At 48.3% G+C, this 27,976-nt stretch overlaps 1 protein-coding gene across 1 annotated transcript; it reads left to right on the top strand.

The window, feature by feature from the left end:
* The first annotated feature begins 8 nt into the window (after positions 1-8).
* Positions 9-27,904, top strand: LOC135818428 (RAB11-binding protein RELCH homolog). Its single transcript, XM_065331800.1, is given in 30 exon segments — positions 9-331; positions 2,487-2,648; positions 3,736-3,777; positions 5,153-5,196; positions 6,013-6,126; positions 6,932-7,057; positions 7,467-7,558; positions 8,190-8,529; positions 9,272-9,433; positions 12,819-12,914; positions 13,089-13,130; positions 13,132-13,202; positions 13,409-13,499; positions 14,165-14,236; positions 15,971-16,111; positions 16,743-16,907; positions 17,502-17,631; positions 18,545-18,586; positions 18,925-19,090; positions 19,695-19,720; positions 19,918-20,015; positions 20,554-20,599; positions 21,089-21,174; positions 22,315-22,415; positions 22,835-23,017; positions 23,238-23,301; positions 24,088-24,226; positions 25,237-25,353; positions 25,741-25,829; positions 26,374-27,904. Coding segments are annotated over 30 exon segments (3,537 nt in total). The 5' UTR covers positions 9-111; the 3' UTR covers positions 26,644-27,904.
* The last annotated feature ends 72 nt before the right edge of the window (positions 27,905-27,976 follow it).

The raw sequence follows: 27,976 nt of genomic DNA, 5'->3' as shown, positions 1-27,976 counted from the left end.
CACCCAGCACAGCTAGCTGGCCTTTGCTTGGTCGAGCAAATAAACAACGTTTTGGAATATCGAGTGTTCAAACTCAAAGCCTCAAAATAATAGTCGGGGCTAGCTGCAGGGATGGCGGAGCCTGAGGAAGGTGAAGCACCCCACAGGCGCAAAGACCCGAGTGGCTGGGATGGCGTTGCTGAGCGCCTCTTGGATCACAACTACCTGCTGTCAGCGCTAGAATTGTATACTGAAAGCCTTGAAGCAGGTCGTGAAATTCCCAGATTGAGAGATTTCTTTTCAAATCCTGGCAATTTCGTACCAACACAACCTCAGCAACTGAGTGGCTTGGGTAAGTGGTTTGAACTGTGGCATTGAAATCGACACGGGGCGTGAATTTCTTTGGTAGGAGGTATATCTGGCGTTTTCAATTCTTCACAGCAATGACAGATTTCCTCGATCATGCATGCTACGAACAGTGCATACACGTACTATACATCTGGCCTCACTGTTATAATGCACTCTCTCTAGTACTCAATCTGCGGACGGAACTGTTTCGTCCTTTGTGGACTCGGCAGCGCAGCACAGAGAAAACGAGGCCGAACCTGATAGCAATGAAAAATGATTTTTTTCCAAATATTCAGTAGTTGAGAGAAATTTTTCCAAAGCCAGATTATCTACAACAGAACAACACAATACATGATGTATCATCGCACGATTCAGCCGACACCCAACGTCCGCATTGGCGGGTGTTGGAACTTTTCGAACCTTCTCCGTCTGTCTTTATAGCAGCACATGTCCCAGGCCTATGAGAATTACATTCCACTAGCATATCGACCCGTCATTCTTCCACCGTATACTAAAACATTCATTGGTTTGAGGGAAAGATGCAAATGGGAAAAGTCCGAAGAAGACTGTCACCACCAGGACTCGAATACCAAAAACCCGTATGTTTTTTTGTACGGTCATCCATCACAATGAGCCAGAGTTAGTATATGGAGGAAGTAGAATGTGAGAACATACCAACGCAATGAGTAGTCTGAGAAAATGTGAACATTTGGAGAAGCCTTCTTCTATTATAGGAGATTTTCCGAGTACTTTCCAAGCTCTCCGAACTTAGGAGGTGGTTGAAAGTTGGAGATTCCCATGTTTATGGATCTATGCATGTGGACTGCCACAAAATACACGCGTTTCCAGGCGTGACAGAAGAGGTCATGTACCGTACTGATGTCTCTTACGGTCGCGGCCCGCTTGGCCGTGTACCCTCCAGAGATCGTTGAGAATAGGATAGAGATCCGTTCTTTTATTCCGTCTGTTTCTTCGTCTTCCAAGAGAAATCTCTCGAAGAACCAGCTGACAGAAAAGAAGTCACCGGAGGCTTTTGTAGCCTGGACACGTTACCCTTGCGTTCGTCGAAGGGCTGGCTATTTCAAGTATTTGTACCGTACTTACATGCACAAGCGAACAGGTGCTTATATGCGAAAAGTCGCTTCTTTTGGCAGAATTGAGAAGTATTGTTTTTGCTGACGTAGAAGCCTGCGTGCATAGTATGGATGTGCACCAGGCCATAAAATGCACATGGCCCTTTATGGGTGCAGAGGCCAGTCTTCATGCACTTTCATGTGTGCTGGTTTGGTCATGCATGGGCGTTCCCTGCTTGGGTGAAAAGGGATTCTGGCGTAAATTGTTAAACATGTGAATTATGTAATAAACGTTTTTGTTCAAAATTTAGCACACCTGCTTATATTCGGATATACGCACATGCACTTGCCATGGACTGCTTTCCTTACCTTGTCTGTATGAGGCACCTAAAACCTGATCAAGAGACCACCTGGTTTCTGAATGCGACCACTTAGTCTTTTCTTTGGTCCCTACGGTGTGCTGGAGTCACGTTGGTTTCAGAGACGCGATGGACTACAGTCCGTTTATCTGAAACTGCTGTCCTAACCTGTTGGCGGAAAATTTGCGGGAATCTTGCCAAAATCACGGATTTCTAAGAAATCTGGGGAAATTTTGCATCCGTTGAATCTCAATTTTCCCCGAGGACAGTAAGATTGGTGCATTCCTCTCGTTTTGCTGCTGCAAGATGGCATTGCTCTGTTCTGCTGCTGGGCTGTTCTTTTTTGATATGCGTTTCACGGACAAATCGCCAGCATGCGCCACCTGCCTTTGATTGTGGTCTGGAACTGATATTCTAGTTGGTTTTATGAAGCCTGGGACTTGCAGACATTGAGATCCCTAAGTTGCAGCTTTTGTTTTTGTGTCCAAGATATTCTGGGGCTTGTGGGTACATGTATCTGATGTTGTGTTTATGCGTCTGCTGTTTTGTTGTGCTGCATGTGTGCTCTGTGTGTGTGCATGTGTGCGCATGTTTGCGTGCACGCGTATGTGTGTGTGTGTGTGTGTGTGTGTGTGTGTGTGTGTGTGTGTGTGTGTGTGTGTGTGCTGGGTGTGTGTGTGTGTGTGTGTGTGTGTGTGTGTGTGTGTGTGTATGTGTTGACCTACAGTACGCTCTGCGAGTTGCTCCACGTTTGATTCGCTGGACGTGTCTCGCTACTCTGACGATGGCAATGAGCCAGGCGATGACCGTCTGGCCGTGCTCGAGTTTGAGCTTCGCAAAGCCAAGGAGACGATAGCGTCGCTGCGCGGCAGTCTGACGCATGCCGCCGGTAGGTTGTCGTATGCTCCACCATGTGTCTTGTTCCGGCACCAAATGTCTCGGCCCGCTCGTAGAGAGTTCAGCAGTGAATGCTAAATGCCACTGTGTGATGATCACTGAAATGCGTGAAGCTTGAAGTTACGGTTACGCAGTCTTTCGCCTCTGTTGTACGTGTGGCTTGTTCTGATGTACCCATGGCCATGGGTGGCTGAATGGCTGATGATGTCACTTTCACTATTGCCTGTACAAGTACTGAAGTAGCGCTCTTTGATCACATATACTGCTATGAGCCATACTGCAAGTGAGCCATTTATGCCATCATTATGACGTCGTGAGTCAGTAGTTATGACATCATGGCATTTTCTAATCCAACTAATAGCCGTCTCTCTATGTACTTATGTGATATCTGTCGAGACCATGCAAAGAACAAGACACATACACACACATACTACCAATGAATATACCTGAGCTTCTACCGTACACACGCGCACACACAGTCGTGCTCAGACACACATGCACACACGTACACGTGTATACACACATGCACATTCTCTTGAAGCATGAGAGAGAGAGAGAGAGAGAGAGAGAGAGAGAGAGAGAGAGAGAGAGAGAGAGAGAGAGAGAGAGAGAGAGAGAGAGAGAGAGAGAGAGAGAGAGAGAGAGAGAGAGAGAGAGAGAGAGAGCAGAATGTTTGCATGTGGTCACTTGCATCAGTTGGGTTGTAGAAATTATAGAATAGAGGAAATTTGATAACCCCATGGATTGTGTGTCTTACAAGCAGTGACAGTGTTTTGTGTATGTGTCATCCACGTCCTTGCCATTCACAATGTACATGTAACTGGTAAAATAACTGTTAAACTGTTGAATTATTGTGAAAAGAAGAAGGACAAAGTGTGACGAGTTATGACTAACTGTCCACCAACGTAACCAGATCTTATACAGTCAGCGAGTGCGACAAAATGGCACACAACTGACAAGGAATACTGAGACATTCTTCTTTTCACAATAATTTAATTGGCTCACCATCCGAGTTAAACTGTTGAATTGTTCATTGTTGTATCCACACTTGCCATGTTCTTGCCATGCGCTTGCCACAGCCGGTCGTGTTCGCCGAAAGTCTGCCGCCTTCTTGTTCTCAGGTTTGTGTGCATTGGCACTCGTGTGTGTGTGTGTGTGTGTGTGTGTGTGTGTGTGTGTGTGTGTGTGTGTGTGTGTGTGTGTGTGTGTCACTGTGTGTGTGTGTGTGTGTGTGTGTGTGTGTGTCACTGTGTGTGTGTGTGTGTGCGCGCGCGCGCGCGCGTGTGTGTGTGTGTGTGTGTGTGTGTAGTGTGTAAGATAGTAAGAGGGAGCGAATGTGTGAGAAAGCACTGATGATGTTAATCCACTGATCAGGTTTCAAAGCCTTGCCATCCATGAACATGTCATGTACTTCTCTGCCTTGACGTGTCAAACGTTTTGCATTGCGTTTATCTCTGACGATTGTCCTATAATTTTGAGCCGTCTAACCGAATAAACAAGTGACACTTTTTAAAGCTCTACTGAATTCAATGATTGCCCATCGGTCCTTTGTGCCATACACAGTCTGTCAGCCAGCTAGCCACTGCATTTAAGAGACCACCCACCTCGGGCACCATGCCATGCCTCTCAACGTACATTTTTGACCTGTGTAGAGAGACCACCTGTGTAGAGTGACCACCTTTGTAGAGAGACTTATTTTCTCTTCACCATGGGTTGAACTGCAAGATGTACCACTGACTTGACCCTTTGCCATGTTCAAAGTTGTTGTGCGTGCATTTTTAGCTTTTGGTAATGTTTTTTTCCCCCTATTGTTGGCTGAGTGTGGCAATGCATGCTTTCGGAGATAAGAGCTGTTCGAAACAGATGTACAGTCAACCTCATGAATACCTCCCTCTAGTGTTACTAGCAACAATTCGTGAAGAAAAGGAACTATCTTCAGAGTTCTGAAGAAAATGTTGAACGGTCTCTCCTGGGATGACAGCTACACCATAGCTCATTGGTTAGAGCATCGCTGGCCTCAAGCGAAGGTCCCTGGTTCGAGTCCTGGCGGTGACAGTCAATATTTTCTTCAGACTTTTCCCGTTTGCATCTTTCTCTCAAACCAATGAATATCGTCAGGCCTAGTAACCGTTTGCTCTGCAATACCGCACCGCTGTGTGCTGTAGTTGTGCTGAGATATCACTATACAGTCAGACCTCGCTTATCCGGTCCTCTTTTACCCGGATCCCTCGCCATCCGGAAGAAAATAGCTGGTTACAGATTTACAACATACATACGTGATGCATCCAACGTAACCGGTGTTCAGGTATCCGGTTCCCTCGCCTATCCGGATAATTTGTGGAAAACGGATGCGTGCGGTTGAGCGAGGTCTGACTGTACTATACTGGGATGTTGATTCAATGAATGCGTCTGGGATGGAGCTTGACTCCACTTCTCTCGTTGCTGATTGGTGGCCATGTGTTTGAGATGTTATCTGTGTGTGCCTGGTCTTTGTAGAAACTGAGCAAGTGCCGAGAGACACGAATGTCCAAGCAGTTGTGGTGAGTGCATACCCATGGTCGTACCGTGCCCCAAATTTCTCACAATGACTACGGATTTTTTTATACGTCGTTTTTGAGTAGTGAAATGTTCCGGAGTACGAAAATTATGTGTTTGCCGTCATTGCCTTAGTTACAATCGCAAACACGTCATATTCCCGCGCTATGCCTTTTTATTTTGAAAATTTGTACCAAAATCAAAAGTTCCTGCGGAAAATCGATGTTTCTCGTACCAAATTTGTACCCGAAAAATCTTTCTGCACTCGATGACGCAAAACCTCCATACGAAAACATGGTTCGTATGAAAGCCAGTCCACATTCTCCGTGCCGAAAAATTGCATGAAGCACGCCTCGAACAAATCCGTAGCGTCCGTACGGATTTTGGCACGGAAAATCGTACCCCGGAACCTCTCTTATAACACTATTGTCTCCACTGTTGATTGCTAACGCCCACTTCCTGGTTTGTATGATTGCACTTGCCGGAAACTCCGAATTTGACGTCCAAGTGAACTCTCTGCCTCTGGGTGTGTGTGTGTGTCTCTCTCTCCCTCTGTGTGTGTGTGTGTGTGTGTGTGTGTGTGTTTCTCTCTCTCTCTCTCCCTCCCTCCCTCTCTCCCTCCCTCCCTCCCTCCCTCTCTCCCTCCCTCCCTCCTTCCCTCCCTCCCTCCCTCCCTCCCTCCCTCCCTCCCTCCCTCCCTCCCTCCCTCCCTCCCTCCCTCTCTCTCTCTCTCTCTCTCTCTCTCTCTCTCTCTCTCTCTCTCTCTCTCTCTCTCTCTTCGCTCTCTCTCGCTCTCTCTCGCTCTCTCGTGTTGTTTCCAGGAAACGGCCAAACCACACGAAGTGCGCGCCCTCAACTTCTTAACCAACCAGTTCCTGCTGAAAACTGGCATGCGTCTGACTTCCATCACCTTCTCTGATGAAGTAGAGGCTCAGGTATGTGCTGTTGCAACCCAACATCACTCTTGTCCTGGGTTGTTATGTGCTGACTTTAACCCCTTGGAGTCCATGGTTCGATTTCGAACCATGGGCATTTTGTATGCATGTGGGTGCAGTCAAACTTTCGGTTCTCGGCCAAATCAACAATCGAAGGGTCTAGGTGGTAGAGAAAACTCACAGCTATCGCCTCGAACAGGTCCGAAGTCTCTCCGATGAAGTTTGAGTAATCGGCGAGCGATCGAACATTTTGAATTTTCTGCGCTGCGTGCTGCGAGTCAGCAGTGCGTGAAAAAAGGGATTTTCCCAGCTTCATGACAGGCGGCACGTGCCAGGACCGGCGCGGCGTGAAGTCACGGCAAGGTAAGCTTCTACTCGAAAAAATTTGAACAGTTCCGAGCTAGAGTCAGTGAAATGGCTACAGGAGACCGATTTCGTCTCAGATCTGGAGCTGGACTCGCGTTTGGAGCGCGTTGTGGCGGACAATGAGTATTGCTCTTGGCGAGTTTGGGCTCATTGTATTTCTCTCATCAAGAGCTTCCCAAGGAGCCCAAGATCTTCAAAATCGGTGAAGTAGAACCAAAGTTATGTTTGAAATTGAGCGCGCATTTTCGTCACTGCCACAAATTCCGAGGAAGCAAAAAAAGCTATGGACTCCAAAGGGTTAAGTTGGATGCATGGCTTGGTGTGATAGCCCTGTGCTTGAAACACCATTCCACAATCAAACCCCTTTGTGTTTACATCTGCACCTGCACGGTGCATGGCTATTTACTGATGGAAGCACTTGCGCTGCTGCTCTTTGCAGGACCTGGAGAGCTGGGACAATGTCGGTCTGGACACGCCCCAGCCGCCAGAGCTGCTGCAGCTCTACCGCAACTACAGTTCCCACGTCGCCTCCAACTTCACCGTGCTTCAGGAGAACGAACGCCTGGTAAGTGCTAGCTTGTGGTGAGAGAGAGGAGGGAGACCGAGACGGAGAGAGAGAGAGGGGGGGGGAGAGGGGGGGGGGGGGGCAGGGAGAGAGAGAATGAGAACATTTTTACGTTTCCTGGTTATTTTATTGGATACAAGACTGACGAATTCAGTGAGCGGTGTGTACTGCAGATATTCTTGGAAGTTATGTGTTCATATTGATGTTATGTATTCGGACCCGTTTAATGGCATGGACGTTTGATTCCTGGTGTGTTGGAGGTCTATCCCCATCACAGCATGTCCAGATTACATCCATTTGAGTTTGATTTGTGCACTCACTTTTTTCTTCTTTTTTTCTTTACTTACATCACGCACTTATCCCTACATTGGTTGGTTGCTTTCCTCTACTCACTCGTACCCCATGGCAGGCTAGCGAACTGACCGCGCTTGAAGCCGAGCTCATAGCGCTGCGACGGGAGAACGAGAAGTCGCAAGCGAGGATTCGAGATCTCGAGAAGCGGTGAGCCTCTCTCTCTCTCTCTCTCTCTCTCTCTCTCTCTCTCTCTCTCTCTCTCTCTCTCTCTCTCTCTCTCTCTCTCTCTCTCTCTCTCTCTCTCTCTCTCTCTCTCTCTCTCTCTCTCTCTCTCTCTCTCTCTCTCTCTCTCTCTCTCTCTCTCTCTCTCTCTCTCTCTCTCTCTCTCTCTCTCTCTCTCTCTCTCTCTCTCTCTCTCTCTCTCTCTCTCTCTCTCTCTCTCGCGTCTGTGTGTTTGTTTTTACAATGTACTTGTATCTAATATTTTTGTCTGTGTAGTGCCATGCATCCACATCGATAGGATACTGTTGCCGTTAACTTCAAGCTGACCTTCTGGTGTTGTAATGCGCGGCTCGTGCGTTGACTGGATCTCCGATCTGGCACACGGCTCATTGCTATCGTATTGTCTGGAGTGTAAGCCACACTTTAAACAACACGAATTCACCCACTTCGATGATCAAATGAATGGTGATAAACAGGCTGGGTGTCTGTATTTCGTGACAATAAATCTGGGTGCGACTTATGCTGCAGTTTTGCCTATACTCTGGAAAATAGGGTAATGTCTTACGAACACCGTTGCATCGTGTTGTCTATCTTGTGATGTGTTGCTCCACATCAGCCGTGCCAACACGTCGACAGCGGGCACGAACTCCACGCCGCCGCCGTCGATCACCGTCATTGCCAGCAGTGAGAGTCGCCACACCGTGGCCGAGCCCATCATCGAGGTGCCGAGCAACACTAGCATCGGCGGCCAGTCCACCACCACACTGGAGGAGTCGCACACGTCCCACACACAGGTTGACTTCACCACCACGTCGAACAGCACCGACCAGGAAGACACGACGACGACAACGACGCAGGAAGGTGACAACGAGCAACAGGAACCGCAGCACGCGGACAACGCCAGATCGGGCTCGTTGGGCGAGATCACTGCCGAGGCGGTCGTCACCGAGGCAATGGTGTGTGGTGGGCCGGTAACTGCTAAGTACTACAGTCAGACCTCGCTTAACCGCACACATCTGTTTTCCACAAAAAAATCCGGATAGGCGAGGGAACCGGATAACCGAACACCAGTTATGTTGGATGCATCACGTATGCTGTAAATCTGTAACCAGCTATTTTCTTCCGGATGGCGAGGGATCCGGATTAAAGAGGACCGGATAAGCGAGGTCTGACTGTAGTATTGCATAGCGCAGTTTTGAGGGTGATTTTCTTGGCGCATATTCTGACATGTTACTTCAACGTAAGCAAATGTGCAGAATTCAACTTTGCACTCTGGTATAGTGTTGTGGAAAGTTAAAGCCTGATCTTGGTCTGTGGAAACTGATGTGCCCGTTGCGAAGTCTATTTCGGATTTCTTTGCCTTTGGCAGCAACTTGTTAACATGGGCTAGCGCCAGTGCTGAATGCTCTCTGGCTGCAGTATGCAGGCTTGGCACGCAGCCTTGGAACCTTGAAAAGGCCTGGAATTTGAATATAAAACTTGTTCAAGGTCTTGAAAAGGCCACATGGAAATGGTCAAAAATCATTGAAAACTACACGTGTATGTAGTCTTGAATTTTTGAATTTTCCGTGGTGCGTGCTTACCATATGTTTGCATCGATTTGAGCTGCTTACTTTCCAAGTCACCTATTCACCCATTCATTCATTCATCCATTCATTCATCCATTCATTCATTTTTCCCATGTTTTTTCTGTGACAGTCAACAGCGGACACTGGACGCGTGACTGCCGAATCGCCGAGTGCTGGTGACCCAATGGCGCGCCAGATCTCCCTGCGCAACAGCCGCTCCATGTCGACCGCTTTCCGCCAAGCTCTCCTGGCGTCGTCTCAGACGAACAACGACAGCCGCCTTGCCAAGGAGGTAGGTGTTGTGTGGGCGGTTATGTGTGTGTGTGGGGGGGGGGGGGGGGGTGGAGGTGGGGTGTATGGGGGGGGGGGGGTAGGGGGATTCATTGCTAGTGCTTACGTGGTGTATCGCTGCCATACGGCAATGCTGTATTCTTTGTCCAGAGTGAACTGAAAGAGTGCTTTTTCTGTATTCTAGATACATACTTGTGATATTGCTTTGGAAACCTGACACCATGTGCATCTTAGCAAGTGTTTAGCTGGGTGCGTGCATTCCTGTGCTAGCACGTACCAACATTCATGCTACCGTATTATTTCTAATATAAGCACGGTCCTTTATTTTTCAATGTACCTCCGCCCCGTGCTATTAATGGAGACGTTCCTTCATTGGAGACTGTTCCATTATTATTTCAACCTCATTTCAGAGGCATGTTGCCATGCCAAATTCATGTATGACACACACATTTCAGGGTTTTTTTTCGCCGGTACAGATAGTGAATTTACACAGTGTGCTTATAATGGAGTCTGAGCGCTTTATTTTTTGAATGCCGCCCCAAGGTGTTCTATTATTGGAGACATGCTATTATTGGAGACTGTGCTTATACTAGAGATAATACGGTAACTTACTCTACTTGTCAATTGGGATGGCATGCCGGCCACTTTCCGGACGTAGCGCTCGGAAGCCGTACTTCGCCACCGCCCTGCTCGTCGTATCACCGCTTCACGTGTACGCCTGGACGCCAGGAGTGTCGCCCCAGCAATGCGCATGGAGTGGGAGCTCACCTGGTTACAGTTGAGAGCCTGACGGAGTATAACATGGCCCCAGCTGGCCTGGCGCCACCGTCCCAAAACCCACTGTCTGTCATAATAACCACCGAAGCCAACATCTGAAGCGTCGGTAAATCGATCAAGATCAGGGGATTTGGACCACTCGAGGTCATGAAAGAATGAACGGCCATTCCAAGTGGCAGAAAACCTGTGTCACCACTCAATGTCCAGGTGAGCTTCAGCATCGAGGAGCTATGCAGCTCAAGTCGATGAGACGCCAGATGAAGGTCCGACCAGGAGGCACCACCGCGGCAGCAAATGGAAGCGTGCCTATAGAAGACCGTAGTTCTCTGAGGATACAATGCTGAGGATTCCCCTCCCTCCACAAATTTATTTGCCACCTCTACCGCATGGGCATCGGCGACGGCGAGCCACTCCTGTCTGTCGTCCGAAATATTCTCGCCTTTTCTCAGGTTCTTCGTAGCGCTTTTCAGCCAGTCTGACTTCAATGCCCTCCGCACCTTGTCCAGGCGCTCCTGGAGCCGGGCATTTACAACGTGTTGGTGCTCATACGCCACGTTCCTCCATTTGCTGGGGCCCGTTGAGGTGGCACGAGCACGAGAGCGATGGTGCTGACGGCGAGCCTTCTTGCCGGAATTTTTTGATTTTTTAATTTTTTTTGGATCTGGATCTCCTGGGGCTGGGTGAACTACTGCTGGTACTTGACGATGATCGGGATGACGACGACAACGATGACGGCGGAGAACGTCCGCCGCATGGAGACTCCGTGATTTGGGCCTCGAGCAGCTTGATACGGGTTGCCTGCTCCTCCAGGCGTGCCGCAGCCACATGTACCTTGTTCGCGTTCTGCTGCACGTCATACTGCAGTCGTGCGGTGCGGGCTCTGCGCTTGCAGCACGACTTGTCCTTTTACGGTGAGGCATGTTCGCAAAAGGATCTTGAAAGTTGAAAACGGGATTGGAAAGGATACTACACTTGTAAGGCAAGAAGAAAAAGAATGCCGCAGCCACAGCGCATGCGCTGGGTGTCCACTGTAAGCATGAGAGAACCCTTCCCGTGACGAATCACATGCCGAACGGTGCCATCCATAGTTTTATTCATACGGCTGAAGCGGTCAGCTGGAATACTGTCAGTAATGCTGTGGCCAGTTCTCGGAAGCGAGTAATCATAATAGGTTCATCCTGCATTTCAGCGGCCCGTTGCCCCCAAAACCATTGTCCTTGGTAGAAACCGCCGAAGCCAACAACAGAGGCAACCGTGAATATCTCAAGGTCAGGGAACTTTGGCCACTCGACATCATGGAGGAATGATTTGCCATTCCAGTTTGCAGCAAAGGAGCGCCGCCATTCGATGTCCATGTTGGCTTCTGTGTCAATGTTGATTACTGACTGAAGAGACGGAGCTGTGCAGCTTAAATCGATGGGGCGGCGGATGAAGGTCCTGCCAGAAGGCACCACCTTGGCGGCAAAGGACAGGGTGCCTATCAGCGACAGCAGTTCCCGCTTTGTGCAGCTAGTGTGTGTTGACCACTCACTCAAAGCCGCTAGAATGGCAGATAACTTCTCGTGAGGTAGCCGTATCACCTGCTCCACGCTGTCGACTTCTATGCCTAGTACCGTCACCACTGTTGCTGGGCCGACCACCTTATCGGCGCCAGTGGCGACTGGGATGCCGAGGTTGTCAAATACCTGCAGAACCGTTGCTTTCAGTTTAACTCATTCCATTGACCACATAAGCACCAAGTAGTTTTATACCCAGAACGACTGGGTTGATGATTTTCTCCCTGAGATAGTGGAATACCATGTGTACAGCAGAGATGGTGCATAACGAACATACCGTGACTATAAAATCTTCATACCCACATCGAAGGCCACAAGCGTTTGACAACCATAACTGATACATAGATGATCAACGATCGTCCCTGCACTCAAAGTCGCTCTAGCAGTAGTAGCCAGTTTGGATAATTACCACCCTACGTTGTCGATGTAAACACTGGCTAGATTTTTGGCAGATGATCACAGCCATTTCTGAGTTGGCTGTCAACGCCAGTCGCTATGTTGAGGCCAAAATAACTGGTCCTCTGCTCTGAGTAGTCCTCGGTTGGCCTTATAAACTCCAGGAAATTCACTACTGCGACGGTGAGCTTCCCTATCTACCCACTCAACAAATAAATATTTCAACCAAGCCTGATTGATCGCGGTTTGAAGTTCAGCGCTTGTCTACGCAGCCTAGCACAACTGATTCTCTTGTAGAGAAAATACCAGCCTGACAAGAAAAGCACTTGTCCGCAGGGAAAGACACACCAAACTACACTCAACTATCTACTGCAGCGCGTATAACATGGTATAAAGGCCACAGTAGCAGCAGTGCAAGAAAGACCATCACTGCGCATGTACCCCTGTGGGCTAACTTGGCATTAATACTCAAAGCCGGCATTTAACAGTCGATATCCTAGTGGCAGCACTCGTGATGTCATAATCCCAGAGTCACATTCCAGTTGTTCATGTCGCCATTGGCTACATGTCCAAGATAATGCATTGCTGCTGTGTTTTGGTCTGTGTGTGTGTGTGTGTGTGTGTGTGTGTATGTGTGTGTGTGTATGTTGCGCTCAGGTGACAAAGCTAATGAGCGGTGGTCAGGACTGCGTTGTCGTTCTCGGCCGTGCTCTGCCACACATCGTACCTAACGTTCTACTCAACAAGAGAGATGTAAGTGATGTCATTGTGTACAGCAGGCCAATGCATGTGATGTCATGACTACAACATGTTAATGCATGTGATGTCAGAGTACAACTTTTGATCCTCTCTTTTTTTTAATTGTAATCGTTGGCTCTCCGTCCGAGTGGGATAATGTTCACTGATTGTTGCTGGTGTGTGGTACAGGAGCTGATTCCGCTGCTGCTGTGTGCGGCTACGCTGCATCCGGGAAGAGAGGGATCGCGACCAGCTGCTAAACTTCCTCTTCAACCTGATCAAGAAGCCGAACGCAGAGCAGAGGTGAGTGCACAGTAAAGGTTGAATTAAAAAAAACACTGGGATAGCAAGTACATTTATCAACTCCAGTAGCTGTAGATAAGTAAATGGCCAGGTTAGCAAGGCCGAATCAGAATTCTGTGCAATTTTGGCTGAAAACTCTCAGATTTACCGCTGAGTGCAACATCCCAATGATCTCTCTGCTGTGATTGCTTTTGCTGTGTGCTCAGGCAAATGATCATCACAGGTTGTGTGGCATTTGCCAAGCACAATGGCCCTATTCGGTTGGAGGCTGAGCTACTACCGCAGTGTTGGGAGCAGGTAAAGGCAACATGGACTCTCTTCTGTCTCTCTGTCTCTCTGTCTCTCTCTCTCTCTCCTCTCTCTCTCTCTCTCTCTCTCTCTCTCTCTCTCTCTCTCTCTCTCTCTCTCTCTCTCTCTCTCTCTCTCTCTCTCCTCTCTCTCTCTCTCTCTCCCCCTCCCTCCCTCCCTCCCTCCCTCCCCCCTCCCTCCCTCCCTCCCTCCCTCCCTCCCTCCCCTCCCTCCCTCCCTCCCTCCTCCCTCCCTCCCTCTCTCTCTCTCTCTCTCTCTCTCTCTCTCTCTCTCTCTCTCTCTCTCTCTCTCTCTCTCTCTCTCTCTCTCTCTCTCTCTTTCTCTCTCTCTCTCTCCCCCTCCCTCCCTCCCTCCCTCCTCCCTCCCTCCCTCCCTCCCTCCCTCTCTCTCTCTCTCTCTCCTCTCTCTCTCTCTCTCTCTCTCTCTCTCTCTCTCTCTCTCTCTCTCTCCCTCTCATGCTTCAAGAGAGAGAGAGAGAGAGTGTGTGTGTGTGTGTGAGTGTGTGTGTGTGTGTGTGTGAGTGTGTGTGTGTGTGTGTGTGTGTGTGTGTGTACACGTGTATGTGTACATGTGAGCTGCGGAAGCTCGGGTGTATTCATTGGCATTATGTCACTGATTGTGTATGTGTCTTGTTCTTCCCATGATCTCGACAGATATCACATAAGTATGTCGAGAGACGGCTACTTGTTGCAGAGTCCTGTGGAGCGCTTGCACCATATCTCCCGGTAAGCAGTCATAGCGGACCCAATGACCGATCTGTTTGATATCTTCACTAGCATTTTTGACGCAAAACGCCTAGTCTTCGGTCTTTGTTGAGTTCTTCTGAACTTTCCTTGTCAATCCAGAGGCTTTCTGTGTAGAGCTGCATACATTTCTTTGCACCAGGAGGGTGAGGCAGCAATTTATTCCGCAAACTTTTTATCAACATAATCCAAGGTGCAAAATGGGATTACTCTTCAAAACGTGGTCTCTGGCAATACACAGTGCACTACAAGTAGAGCAAGTACTTGGTCCGGCTCATCGCAATTGTCGCTTATCTATCGCCACTAAAGGCCGATTCACAATACAACTTTCTGCGACGCGACTTGCGACACATGCGACGAGCTGCGACAGCGACACACGGTTCACAATATTCTTCATGTTTGCGACATCATCATGCACAAGTAGTACTATGCACGTGCACTGCACGTGCACCCAGGGTCGAAACTGTACTCCATTTGTGTATGTCGCGTGTCGCATGTCGCAAAAGTTGAACTTTCTTCAACTTCTGCGACAGGTGCATTGCGACAGCTTGCGACAGCTCGCGACAGGCAGTTTCTTGTCGCAACTGTCGCAACTGTCGCAAATCGCGTGTCGCGTTGCAGAAAGTTGTATTGTGAATCGGGCTTAAGAACAGGAGTTTTTTTACCGCTCTGTGAGAATTTCCAATAGGCATAGTGAGGAAGCATGATACATGAATACTCTCCGCCACAAGAAAAAAATTTCAGCAATGGAATCAGGTGCGGCGAGTCGAAGAAAGGAAGCAAGGTAAGCAAAATGCACGAAATAAACCAGCAAAGGAGCTCGTTCTTGCACTAACACTCTTACAGGTCCAGAGTAAAATTCAACTCTGCATCACTCAAGCTGCTGCGCCGTTACATGACTCGTCATGAGCTGACATTTGTTTGTGTCTAGCTGCTGGCGTAGACTGGTAGTGGTAGAGTATCCCTTGCTTTGTCAGCCTGTCGTATGGCAGCAATGGGAAAGGAACAGTTGTGGCTGTCACTTCGGTGCTTGAAGGAATGGTGGGCAGTGTGACCTGTGACCGTGTGTCGCCACGACTCTTGTAATGCTGCTGCTAGGTCCACCAAGCGAAGGAACACCAACACATCGGCCGGGCGCATCGCATCAAAAACACCTTTCTTCTTCAGCATGACGCTCATACTTCTCTGCCATGCACGCGAGCGTGACACGCTCTCGTGGATGTCAGTTGCCCCCCTACCACAGTTCCGGTCTTCGGGTCGCTGCGCTTGGCTTTTGGCAACACAGACAGTGAATGGCCAGATTCCCACTTCCCAAGAAAGTCGAACACATCGCGATTCAAAGCGCTAGTCGCGATCATTTTTCTTTGGTGCCTCCTTGGATCTTGCCATCACAACCTCCCAAGCAAAAGTAAGTTAGATATCGTGATTGGACTGGGTTTTACCTGTCCAAAAGTGCGTGGGAGATAAGCGACAATTGCGATGAGCCGGACCAAGTAGTCGACTATGTTCCTCACAACTGGACATTTCCTATTCAGCTTTTCATTGCCGAAAAGAAGGGCAACCCAGGATGTCGTTACCGTCAACGTTATGTACCGAGCATTGCTCTTCTGCTGATTGGTTGTTACCATGACAGCTCTGAGTTACAACAATAGGCCCTGCTTTTCTGCGTGTACCTCTTGTGTACTGAGCATTGCAACATTTTTTTGTTTTGTCCAGGCTGGGCTGCGGAGTAGCTTGTTGCTGAGTATGCTGAAGCAGATGCTGGTGGAGGATAAGTCTGACGAGGTACGGGCTGCGGTCACGCGCACACTCGGCCTCCTAGTGGCGTTCATCGACGATGCAGATAAATACAACCAGGTAAGGCGGGCTGTAATGTGCCTGTGACAATTTGACTGTGATACGGCTTTGATAATATTATGTCATTGATACGGCAGTGTTATGAGTGTGATATGGATGTGCTGTGGGTGTGATACAGCTGTGATACGGTTGTGAATTGGGCTGTGATATTATGTCATTGATATGGCTGTGAATTGGGCTGTGATATGGCTTTGATACAGCTGTGATGTGGCAGTGATGTGGCAATGATACACCTTTGATACGGCTTTTATATGGATGTGGCATGGATGTGGCTCCACTCTAAATTAAGCCAAACATCAACAACAACAACAACAACAACAACAACAACAACAACAACAACAACAACAACAACAACAACATGTGGCATGGATGTGATAATATTATGGCTATCGGCTTTTGTAACGGTGCCCTTGAACATGTCTCTTGGCTTGTACTGAAGTACGTTGAAGCAGAATGCAGCAAACGTGTGCTTCTCCCTTCGAGCATGAAGCTGCTTACTTTATTGTATTCTGTTCTCTTGCTGCCTAACACGACTCGTTAAATGGACATGGGTCTCTCTCTCTCTCTCTCTCTCTCTCTCTCTCTCTCTCTCTCTCTCTCTCTCTCTCTCTCTCTCTCTCTCTCTCTCCAGTGCTACGACCTGATGGTCAGCTCGCTGTCGGATGCAGACAAGCTGGTGGTCGATGCCGCCCGTCGTGTCTTCCTTCCAGCACTGGCTGCATGGGCGTATGAGCTGCAGATCCTGGAAACCAAGCTGCTGTCATGCCTGCTCGTGCACATCAATACACACTTGACGGTAGGTCATGGTTGTGCTCATTATATCATTGGGATTCCCACACTGAGTGAGAGTCAATGTTGGCTTGATGTGGAGTGGATATGGATTGCCAGTGCGCCCTCACAACAACTCAGTAGGCGACTTCCACTGCTCAAAAAACGCTCAAACAATGCTCAAACTGTGCTCAAACAGTGCTCAAACGGTGGTTTAGAGCTCTCTAATTCAGAAGTCAGAACCATTGGTTGCAACTCAAGAGTTTCACGCTGAGCCATCCTCAGGCAACTTAACGCCCGCAACAGTAATGAATTGATATTGTGGGTGTTGAACACACCTCAAATCTGCAAACCACCAAAATTCATCCTGCAACAGCAGTAACCCATAGCTAATGCATTACCAGGTATGCCATTTCTATTTGGATCTTTTTTCGAGTGATGTGTTCATTTTCGGAAAGTCTCCAATAGTAATTTTGGACCTTTTCTTGTATGTGTGCATGTGTGTTTGGGGTTTATGGTTTTTCAATAGCAATTTTGGCTTTGGTAGTTGCTGATGTATTGTTTTCGGAAGTTTCCAATAGCTAAGTTTTGGGCCCTTTGTGATTGGCGTGTTTGTTTTCAGAAAGTCTCCAACAGCTTGAGTGGACAGGAAGACTTTGAGAAGGTGTTGCGTCAAGAAGAGATTCTGGTTATGTGGGTGAATGCATTTGAAGCATTGCTGACGTGGCAGATTGCTTCTTTGCTGCAGAGTGGTACGTTGCCCAGGCTGTGCTGTGTGTGTGTGTGTGTGTGTGTGTGTGTGTGTGTGTGTGTGTGTGTGTGTGTGTGTGTGTGTGTGTGTCCCATATGGTGCAGTGGTATGTGCAGCGATTTCCAATCGATAGGTTGCGGGTTCGATTCCCGACGATTATGGTCACGCATGTCTTTCTTCTCTTTCTCAGACTCTTTCTGACTTTTCTTTCATTCTCCTGGGTGGTTACCAACAGCCAGTGCATGGCGGAGTATGTGGTGTGATGTGTGTGCGTGAAAAAAATGAAAAAGACCAAAAAGAAGGGATTCACTGGCCAGAAAAAGCCACTTCATAGCTGTGAGGTGTAGACCAGGCTGAATAGTGGCGGTCAATTATTCAGCCTTGCAAGCTGTTGAATGGTGCAATCCCAGCACAAGCTGCTATGGCTTCTGCTGTAGCATTGCTATCATCGCCTCTGGCGATGGGCGTCAAATGGTCAATGGTGTGTGTGTGTGTGTGTATGTGTGAGCGTGTATGTGTGTGTGTGTGTGTGTGTGTGTGTGTGTGTGTGTGTGTTTGTGTGTGTGCATACGCACCCACGCGCGCACACCAGCTAGTTCGGCTGATGGGTACGCTTATGCCAGATTTAGTTGGGTCTGTTGGCGTGTTGCCAACATGCTCAATGGTTTGAAGATGTATTGTTGTACCTGCCACTTTTGTTGGTTTCATGGTTCATAAACTGTCTTTTCGATGTATAAAATTACATACCTGTTAGGTGTTAACCATGGGCTACTTCTGGCTAGATAAACTTTTGTGTAGTCAGTGGTGCTAGTGAAGCCTATACATTCGTTGCAAGTTATCGGTTATCGGTTGTCTGCTTGTGGCTGATATTCTGTCATTCTTTTACCACTTCTTGTATGCTATGCTATGTCCAGGTCCGTATGCCCAGGAGCCGTGTCCGCCTCTTGAGGATGCAAGTACGTCAAGAGTCTTAGCTTTGCTTTGAGAATAACTTCGAACTCAGGCTCTAGATGAGTGTGTGTGTGTGTGTGTGTGGGAGGGGGGTGTACGGTGCTATTAGAATATTTTCAAACTTAGGGTCTATGTGTGTGTGGGGGGGGGGTGTACGGTGCTATTAGAATATTTTCAAACTTAGGGTCTATGTGTGTGTGGGGGGGGGGGGGGGGGGTATTCAAGCTGACAGTATTCTGCAATGCCTTTTGTCCAGCTTGCATGCTGTGCCATTGCACTGACTATATGACTTCTTCCTATTTCCTTCTGTTCACATTGCTTGTATTGCCATGGTCCACCACAGCTGAGCTCCAGCTCCAGCCTCAGCCATCCTCAGAACCTCTGCTGGATCTGGCCGTCATTGTTGGCAGCAGTGAAGATGTGGTACGGCTGCGCGCCTTGTTCGAGAGCTACACGGCAGAGGAATCCTGGACGCAGTGGAAGGAAGTGAAGTGGCTGATGACGGATTTGTGAGTTTCTCTTGCGTAGAGTTGTCTAGTGCTTGCTCAGTTTGCTCTTAGCACGGACTTGTTGTGGCATGGGGCTGTGCACACACACAGTGGTGCTCACGACTTGTGCATTGCACATTGAGCATTGCCAGTTTAATGAGTAATGCGTGTGACCCATGGTGTGAGTCGGCTGGGATCAGCAATGCTCTGTTCAGCACCATACGCAAGCACACGCAGGTGGCTGTGTGGGGTGCGCTGGCATCAGCACTGTTCTGCACCCTGTATAACCATGCCCAGGTGGCTGCATGGGGTGTTTATGGTACAAACTATGCCATTGCACAATGGGCTTACTATTCAGATGCTGCTATGGCTGACCGTATGCTTGGCATGGCTGACTGCTCAGTGTGTTTTTCTTCACTTTGGTTCAACTCTCTATGCAGCCCATGCACTACTGGTGCTCTCGCCGTGGCAATTTTAATCTGCATGTGAAATATCCCGGAAATGTGCGTGTGGTCTGCACTGTGCTGTGCATCATGAAGTTACGTCCGATCGAGCACTCTAACTCCAGTTACTTACCAGCTGCCTCTGATTGTTTCCGTGTCTTTGCGTGTGTGTCCATCTGCAGCCTTCCAAAGCTGACTGACTTCTTGAGTAAGTTTATGTGGCTTTTCGTCTGACATCCTGACGGATCTTCTCGGTTGTGTGTGTCTGTGTGTGTTTTTTATTCCATGCCCACATTGTGTTTTGTACGATCACGGTGTTGCGTGTTGGACTGTTCTTGTCTGTGTGCGTGTGTGGCTCTTATCCTCTTTTATTTGTGTCTTGTGTGTTGTCCGTACCTTGTGCAGTCCAGCTAAGTGTGGGTCTTGGCAAGGCAGTATCGGCGTTCATTCAGCTGCTTCAAGGACTGTGCCAACTCCTGGGCCGCTCGTTTGTCAACAGCAAGGTATGGTAGTAGCTGCCAAAGTCCTAATCCATTGATAATCCAGCATATCAAAGTCGATTTCCCTACAGTGCTAACATTTGAAGTTATTTTTTGAGTTGCTCGTGGGGGGCCAGCGGGCGCTTTCTTGCAACTCTGTGTGTACTGTCTTCATGCATGCAATGCATGCACAGTAAAACCTGCCCTAACCGGACGCCCTTGGTGCAGCAGAAACTGTCCTGATATGACAGGATTCCGCTTGATCCAGGGACGCACGTTCGAACCACAGCACTTTGGTGCATGGAAATTTGTCCGGTGGTACAGGTCCGGTCAATACAGGATTCCGCTTGGTACAGGTCCGGTCAATACAGGATTGCGCTTGGTACAGGGTCCGGTAAACACAGGTTTTACTGTATACCCAGTATACTTTCTACAAGTCTTATCTGAAGCAATTGTCTTGTGCGAAAGCCGGGCCTGAGTAGAAAGTGCTAGAAGACTTGCCTTAAATATGCATGGAAAGCAGCCAGTCACCCTGTGTATTTTCCCTTGTATGCTATCACAGATCAGGCCGTTCTTTGACACAATTCTAAGTCCTGAGAATCAAGCAGGTGAGTACAGCAGACTACTAGTAACTGTCCTATGCTATTCTTGTATCAACAATTCAAAAAATGCACCAAAGTACTAGTATGTACCGTATTTCCCTGAAAATAAGGCGTACTTTTTTACGCTAAACTTCAAGGGGAAAGAAGGGGGTGACTTACAACCGAGTGTGACATCCTACTGTATGTGAACGTGTTGAAACAATATTGCTCTAACCTGAAAATGGGTATGCGACTTATACTCGAGTGCGACTTATAATCGTGGAAATACGTCTTTGCCTGGTTTGCTAGTTGTGGTAGTGCTTGCCGTGTCATCCTGCAACTCTCGATGCTGTGTTAATTGAACTTAGTTCATCGCATATGCACTTGTGGTGGTGTGTCTGGGTGCTAAGCATGCTGGTATGTGTGTGTACGCGTGTGTGTATGTGCATACGTGTGTGTGTGTACGTGTGTGTACATGTATGTGCGTGCTTCTTGTGCTCCTTGCACTCTCTTCAGATCGGCCATCGTCTGCACGCATTGCAGCGCTGTCCTCTGCGCTTCTGCCGTGCTTTGTCTGCGGTGTGCTGAACTGCTTCCCAGAGGTGAGTGGACTGTGCCAGGACCAGAAGAAGATGAATTCTCTTCGATTCATAATGAATCCTTTTCCATTTGAGTTGTGTCTCCATGTACTTACCTCCCAGTACCATATAGCACGGTTGGGTGACGCAGAACGAACAGGCTAGAAATTCACCGAATTCTGTAAAGTACTGTCAGTTGCCGAAGAACTGAGGGGTCAGCCACCTAGCCTAAACCGTTCTTATGTTCATGTAAACACCGACTCTATGCCCAGTTGAGTAACAGTGTATACATTGGTATGCTGTGCTTGGTGAAATTCTAGCCGGCTTGTTCTTCGGCGCTCCCCGACAGTACTGTATACCTGTATGTACTTGGTGCCTCAGTTACATGCTGTCAACTTAGCGAATAACAACCCTCGACCTTGCATGAGAAAAGTGGCGTTATTCACGACGCTGAAAGTATGCTGTCAAATGGTCAGTTGCTTATCAACCATAACACCACACCGCTGCGCTCTCCGGCCGACCTCAACACGTCGCCACAGCACACCATCAGCTGCTGTCTGAAGGAGCAGAGTACCAACTGAAGTGTCGTTTTGCTGATGGTGTGCTGTGGCAACGTGTTGAGGTCGGCCGGAGAGCGCAGCGGTGTGGTGTGGTGGTTGATAAGAATCTGGACAAGGCCGAATGCTGCTACTTACCCCTCTTGATTATTAAATGGTCAGTTGGTCTGAAGATTATGGCGTTATTCACAAGTTGTTGTTACAGCCCGGGTCATTATTTACGAGGCTGATTGTAGACAGTTCTACATGAAACGTAAGAAAGGCGTAGGCTACGACTCTGACGACTCTCTCTCTCTCGCTCTCGCTCTCTCTCTCTCGCTCTCTGTCTCTCTCTCTCTGTCTCTCTCTCTCTCTGTCTCTCTCTCTCTCTCTCTCTCTCTCTGTCTCTCTCTGTCTGTCTCTCTCTCTCTCTCTCTCTCTCTCTCTCTCTCTCTCTCTCTCTCTCTCTCTCTCTCTCTCTCTCTCTCTCTCTCTCTCCCCCCCCCCCCTGTTTTCCGGCACCGGACAGCACTGTATTGCAGCATTGCCACTGAGATAAGATACTTCAGTCTTTGGGTGGTGTCGGTGTTTTCATTCTGTTCGTGTTCTTCCCCTGTCGTTGATACAGGATCAGGCGGTGATGACATCTACGCTGCACAAGCTGATGTGCTACATGGCGCTCAACGTGCTGCCGCTGGAGTCTGTGCAGATTACGTTCCTTATGCTCAGGTAAGTGCTGCCATCTAGTGCCACCTGAAATTCGTGGTTGGTGTGGGGGTATTTCCCTCGTTCACATGTAATCAGCACGAGGGGTATTTCCCTCGTTCAATATGATCAGCATGAAGGGCATTTCCCTCGTTCACATGTGATCAGCAGGGATGGTATTTTCTTTGATCAGATGAGACTACTGCCGTCTGGCCGAGTTGCACATCCGGATGGATTTCACCAGGATATAGTGACCTGCCACTCATCAGCATGCACCCCACCACTCATCAACTCACATAACCTGGTTATGCACGAGTGTTGAGAGGTAGGCTACTTCTATGCATGAGTTTCAACAAGTAGGATGTTTCTATGCATGAGGTCATCCAGGAAACACTGCCACTAGACTATAGCCTTGTTCTTGTTTGTGTTTCCGCTGTGAACAGTGAGGACAAGAATCTGCACATGGCACTAGTTGAGGTGTTGTGGGAATCACTGCGTAGTAGCACCATACAGATCCGCTGCGCTACAGCCAGCCTGGTGGAGTTGCTTATCAAGGACATGGACGAGACATTGGTGGCGACGCGGTTTGTGCCGGCACTTGTAACCCTGGCTTCGGACGATGACATGTAAGAGTGTGTGTATTGGAAACAGCCAGGTTGTTTGTGGAATTGTACGTTTGTACTCTGTGTACTGTGTGTGTGCGTGCGTGCGTGTGTGTGTGTGCATGTGTGTGCATGTGTGTGTGTGTGTGTGTGTGTATTTATGTTCTCTCTCTCTCTCTCTCTCTCTCTCTCTCTCTCTCCCTTTCTCTCTCTGTCTCTCCCGGCTACTGGCCTTGCCATGCAGGGCTGTGAGGGTGGCGTCTGTGGGAGGTTTTGGCAGTCTGATGGAGTGTGCCAAGCAGAAGTCGGTGAGTACACTAACCGCACACTTTTCCATGCTGTGCCCATCATAATGTCCTGTTCAACATCACAGTGTCATCTGTTAGTTCATCAGCTTTATAAGAACTCTTTCTGCCTACTTCGAAGTAGTACTTTGTCAGCAACCTTTTTGGCTGCTGTTTTGCTCAACTCCGATACCGGTCTCCTTTAACTGTGAATCAAATCAATTTATACTTTACCAAATGTTCGGGCCCTAGCCATCATCAGGGTAAATACACTCATTGTGTGGAGTTGAGGAGTGATGATTCATACATGTGGAAGTGGCTGCGTTTGAGTTTGCGGACAATAAGAAAAGGTGCAGTGTTGGCGTAGTAACTAATACTAACTATTACTTCCTGTGCATGCCTGTTGTGAAGCCTAAATCAGAGCCATTGCTCCAGTGCATATGATATGTGTACATGTACATGTAGTCACTGCCAACAAAAATCCCGACAAATCACTGCGCCTGGTTGGCCAAGTCGTGTGCTCCAGCACTCTTGCTGAACACATTTCGTAGCGATGCACGGCGCTAGCCCCGAGTAATTATTATTTGTTGGGATGTTTCCAATGTAGTTACGTGTATAGCTGGTTGCTGAGAACGGGTTTATTCACAAAGCCACCAATCACGCGAAACCAAAGTAAGGAGCAAAGCAAAACGACAACCCGGATTCGGCAATAAATAGAACACTCAATTGAAGTGTAGCTGTCTGGTTACTAGCAGGCAAAGCGGCAATGTGATATCTGCTTCATTTCTTGGCTTTGATTTGTATTTTCAGCTGCTGGAGAAGGCCCAAGTCCAGCTGACGTCGTTCCTCGATGAGCCAACCTACGAGGAAGAGCATGCTATGCACGTAGAGATCATCAAAACCCTTGGACGCGTCGGTCCTAACTCCGATCCCATGTTCCGTGACCAATGTAAGATTGCAGTGCCATGTGCTCCCTCTCTCGGTGTCCATGTGTTTGCTTTCCATCTGTACATGTTCATGTGCTCCCTCTCTCGGTGTCCATGTGTTTGCTTTCCATCTGTACATGTTCAGGTCAGCTTGTCTACCTCTCTGTATCAATCTGTTTGCTTTCTCTATGTTATTGTGCATACCGTATATTCTCTATTATAAGCGCCGTGCTTATATTTCTTCAACACCCCTCTACCCCGTGCTTATATTGGAGACCGCGCTTATATTGGAGACCGTGCTTATATTTTTTCAACCAATACATTCATACAGAGCAAGAAGAAATACATGCTAGATATCATGCATGCAGCATTGATTCCACCAAGACCGTGCTAATAATAGAGACTGTGCTTATAATGTTTCGAAGGGTGCTCACAGTGTGCTAGTATTAGAGACTGTGCTAGTAATGGAGACCTGTGCTTATAATAGAGAATATACGGTACTTGATCGGTTGACAGCACGTTACAAGGCGGAGGACGCACTGTGTTGAAAACAGTGCTCCGGACTACAACCATCGTCGGCTTACCTAACACCATGTATATACTTGTGTCTGTCTCTGACTCTCTGTGGCCCCTTGGTCTATTTGACAACCTGTTCATCTCTTCCACGACAGCGTCACCCTCTTTCGCCACTGACACTGTGTCTGTGGAATGGCTCGTTTGCTGGCGAGCTTGTCTTGTGACGCAAGCACACTGTGAAACGGTTTCTTGTGACAAAATACTTATACAGTGGTCCCTCTAGAATCCGGCAGCCATTGTGCTACGGAAATTCTGCTGGATTGGGGAGGGTGCTGGATTAGAAAATCTGATTTACTGCTGCAATGTGCATGAAAAGGACATTTTGGTAACTGAAAATTTATGCTGGTTTATAGAGGGTGCTGGTTTATAACGTGCTGGATTTAAGAGGGACGACTGTATTTTATGCTTCGTTGTGATGTTTACTACGTGTGGTGTTGTCTTGTGTTTGCTTATGCAGTCGTACTGCCAAGACTACACAGCCTGGCAGCGAAGAACAACACGTCGACGAACCGCACCAAGCGTCGTGATATCGCCATGGAGCTGCACGAGGCATTCCGAACTCTGGCCTGCTGCTGTATCCTCTTCTCGTGTTTTGAGATCCATCATGCACGGCACGTGCTTGTGTGTGTGTGTGTGTGTGTGTGTGTGTGTGTGTGTGTGTGTGTGTGTGTGTGTGTGTGTGCGTGGGTTCGTGTGGGCGTTTGTGCGTGTATGTGCATGAGTTTGTCTGCCCGCTCATGTGTGTGTGTGGGGGGGGGGGGGGGGGTCATTGCAGGTGTTGCGATATCATCTCTGATCTGTAATACGCTCTCTGAATGTGTCCCCTACTGGCAAGGCGCTTTCTCCACTGAAAAAGGCGAGGAATATGCACAGTTTCCATTGCCATCTGATCACACGTTTGCCTTTTCTGTGTAGTCCGATTGTGTTTAACTGTCCTTGACTTGGTCGTTTATCACATCAGTCATTCCCGCTGATCAGATAGGCGAGCATCTGCTACCGGCGTTGCGCTGTCTGCTTAGCGACATGCAGGACATTGATGTAGATTCAGTGGTGAGTACTGGTGTTGTACTGGTGTTGTACTGGCCAGTGTACTGGCCATGTATTGATAGCGTACTGTGTAGGCTGTAGGGACTGCTGATGTGTCCCTATCATAGAGACCAGTGCGTGTACTAATAGCGCCTTGCACGGTCAGTAGGGACTTCTAGTTTTTTCCCTATTAGGGAAACTAGTGATAGTACCTTGCACGGTCAGTAGGGACTTCTAGTTTTTTCCCTATTAGGGAAACTAGTGATAGTACCTTGCAAGATCAGTAGGGTCTACTGATCTTTCCCTATCATAGAGACCAGTGTGTGTACAATAGTACTGGTGCCCATAAACAATAGTTACTGTCTGTTTGGTCACTGGCACTAAACTGCTAAAGCAACTCAATGACAACGATCCTCTTTTTTTTTATTTGCTCAGTTTCCTTTCGATTCATTACAACACTGCACTGCCTTCCTCGGACTTCGCCGTAATTTGCACGACTTGTCCCCAGTCAAAGCGTCCGATTGCTGAGTTATTATTACATACATCAATCTCTTTCTTTTTCCTGCAGGAATCCGTCAAATCCCTTATCAGCGAAGTAGAGTCTAAGACGTCCGACTCCAGCTCAATGCACAGGGCATCGCTGCCCGGTTCCGAGCAGCAGGGCGCCAAGACTCGCCTGATGCGCGCCCTGATGCGTCGTGACTCCTCGCAGTCGGTGAACTCTGGCGGCCTGGCCACCTTGCAGGTGGCGTCTCCGTCATCGTCGGCGGGCTCGTCCGCGAGTCCCAAGGTGTCGGCCTCGCGCGATGTGCGCAACTTCTTCCGCCTCAACAAATAGAACCACACAACTGACTTATGCCCCATGGTGTTGTTATAGCAACCGACTGATCTCCCATGGTATTGTCATGGCAACTGACTAATTCCCCGTGGTGTAGTCATGTTGCTGCATGCTAGAGCACGTATAGACCTGGAGCTATTCGGGCTCACGCTTGATTCATTGGACATATTTATAGTGTGGAGAAGTCTCCTCAGGCAGGGAGATTCACATGCCTTTGGATGCTATGTACATGGCTTCATCAGCATCATCAAACTGGCCTCTAATGCCCTATAGATTTAGGATTTACAGTTGTGCTTTGCATTTTCTTTTACCCTTGCCCCTTGGCACAAAGACTGTTCTGCAAAACATCGCCCATCTGCAAATGGGTGGCTTTTTGCTCATGTGAAAGCCGTGGTGGCTATTGTTCACCACACGTCTCGCACTTGTCCAATTCCTGTGGCCATTCAGGAAACCAATAACAGCCCGGCAGCTTTTTTCTTTCTTGTTTTTTTTTGTTAAATTCCTCACCGCTGGTATGGGGTCGACTGGCACTGTCTTTGCGAACCCCTGTTGGCGTTTGCTCTAGTTTCTCATACTTTATATCCTTTCCCCTCGCTCCTGCTGTCGATCTTTGGCACTGGGGTAGATATGATAATGTACTTGTAGGCAGACAATGTTATTCAATTTCTCTCGTCTTGTCTCGTCTTGTCTCGTCTCTCTCTCTCTATCTCTCTCTCTCTCTCTCTCTCTCTCTCTCTCTCTCTCTCTCTCTCTCTCTCTCTCTCTCTCTCTCTCTCTCTCTCTCTCTCTCTCTCTCTCTCTCTCTCTCTCTCTCTCTCTCTCTCTCTCTCTCTCTCTCTCTATCTCTCCCCCCCCCCCCCACACACACACACATTTGTGTACACATAAAACAGAATACCGAATAATTTTATTGAATATTGAGATGGAATTTGGAATTTACTATTCGAGTATCCACACGATCATGGTGTGCTGAGCACAGCAGCGCCAGCGGGTGTTATCCCACTGGACGATAACGTGTCTGCGCCCACCAATTTGTTCTTTCTATCATCATACACTATCTCCGTTTCCTGATTCCGTGCATTTCTTTCTCCTGCTGTTCCGCCTTGACTTGTCTTGTTCCATGACTGAATTTTACTATTCCCAACCTTGTCTTTTATGCCCCCCCCCCCCCGTTTCCTTTTGCCCATCTCCATCTTTTCCCAGTATTGAATTCTATTGGATGTAACATTGTTGAAAAGTACTAGTAGATCTCAGTGTTGGATATCTGTGGGTTGAAGAAACCGTTGTTCCATGTGTGTGTGTGTGTGTGTGTGTGTTTATGTGTGTGTGTGTC

This window comes from Sycon ciliatum, chromosome 5, assembly GCF_964019385.1.
Source record: "Sycon ciliatum chromosome 5, ocSycCili1.1, whole genome shotgun sequence".
NCBI lineage: Eukaryota > Metazoa > Porifera > Calcarea > Leucosolenida > Sycettidae > Sycon > Sycon ciliatum.
Note: the sequence above shows the minus strand (reverse complement) of the source record. Positions and strands in the feature narration are given on the sequence as shown.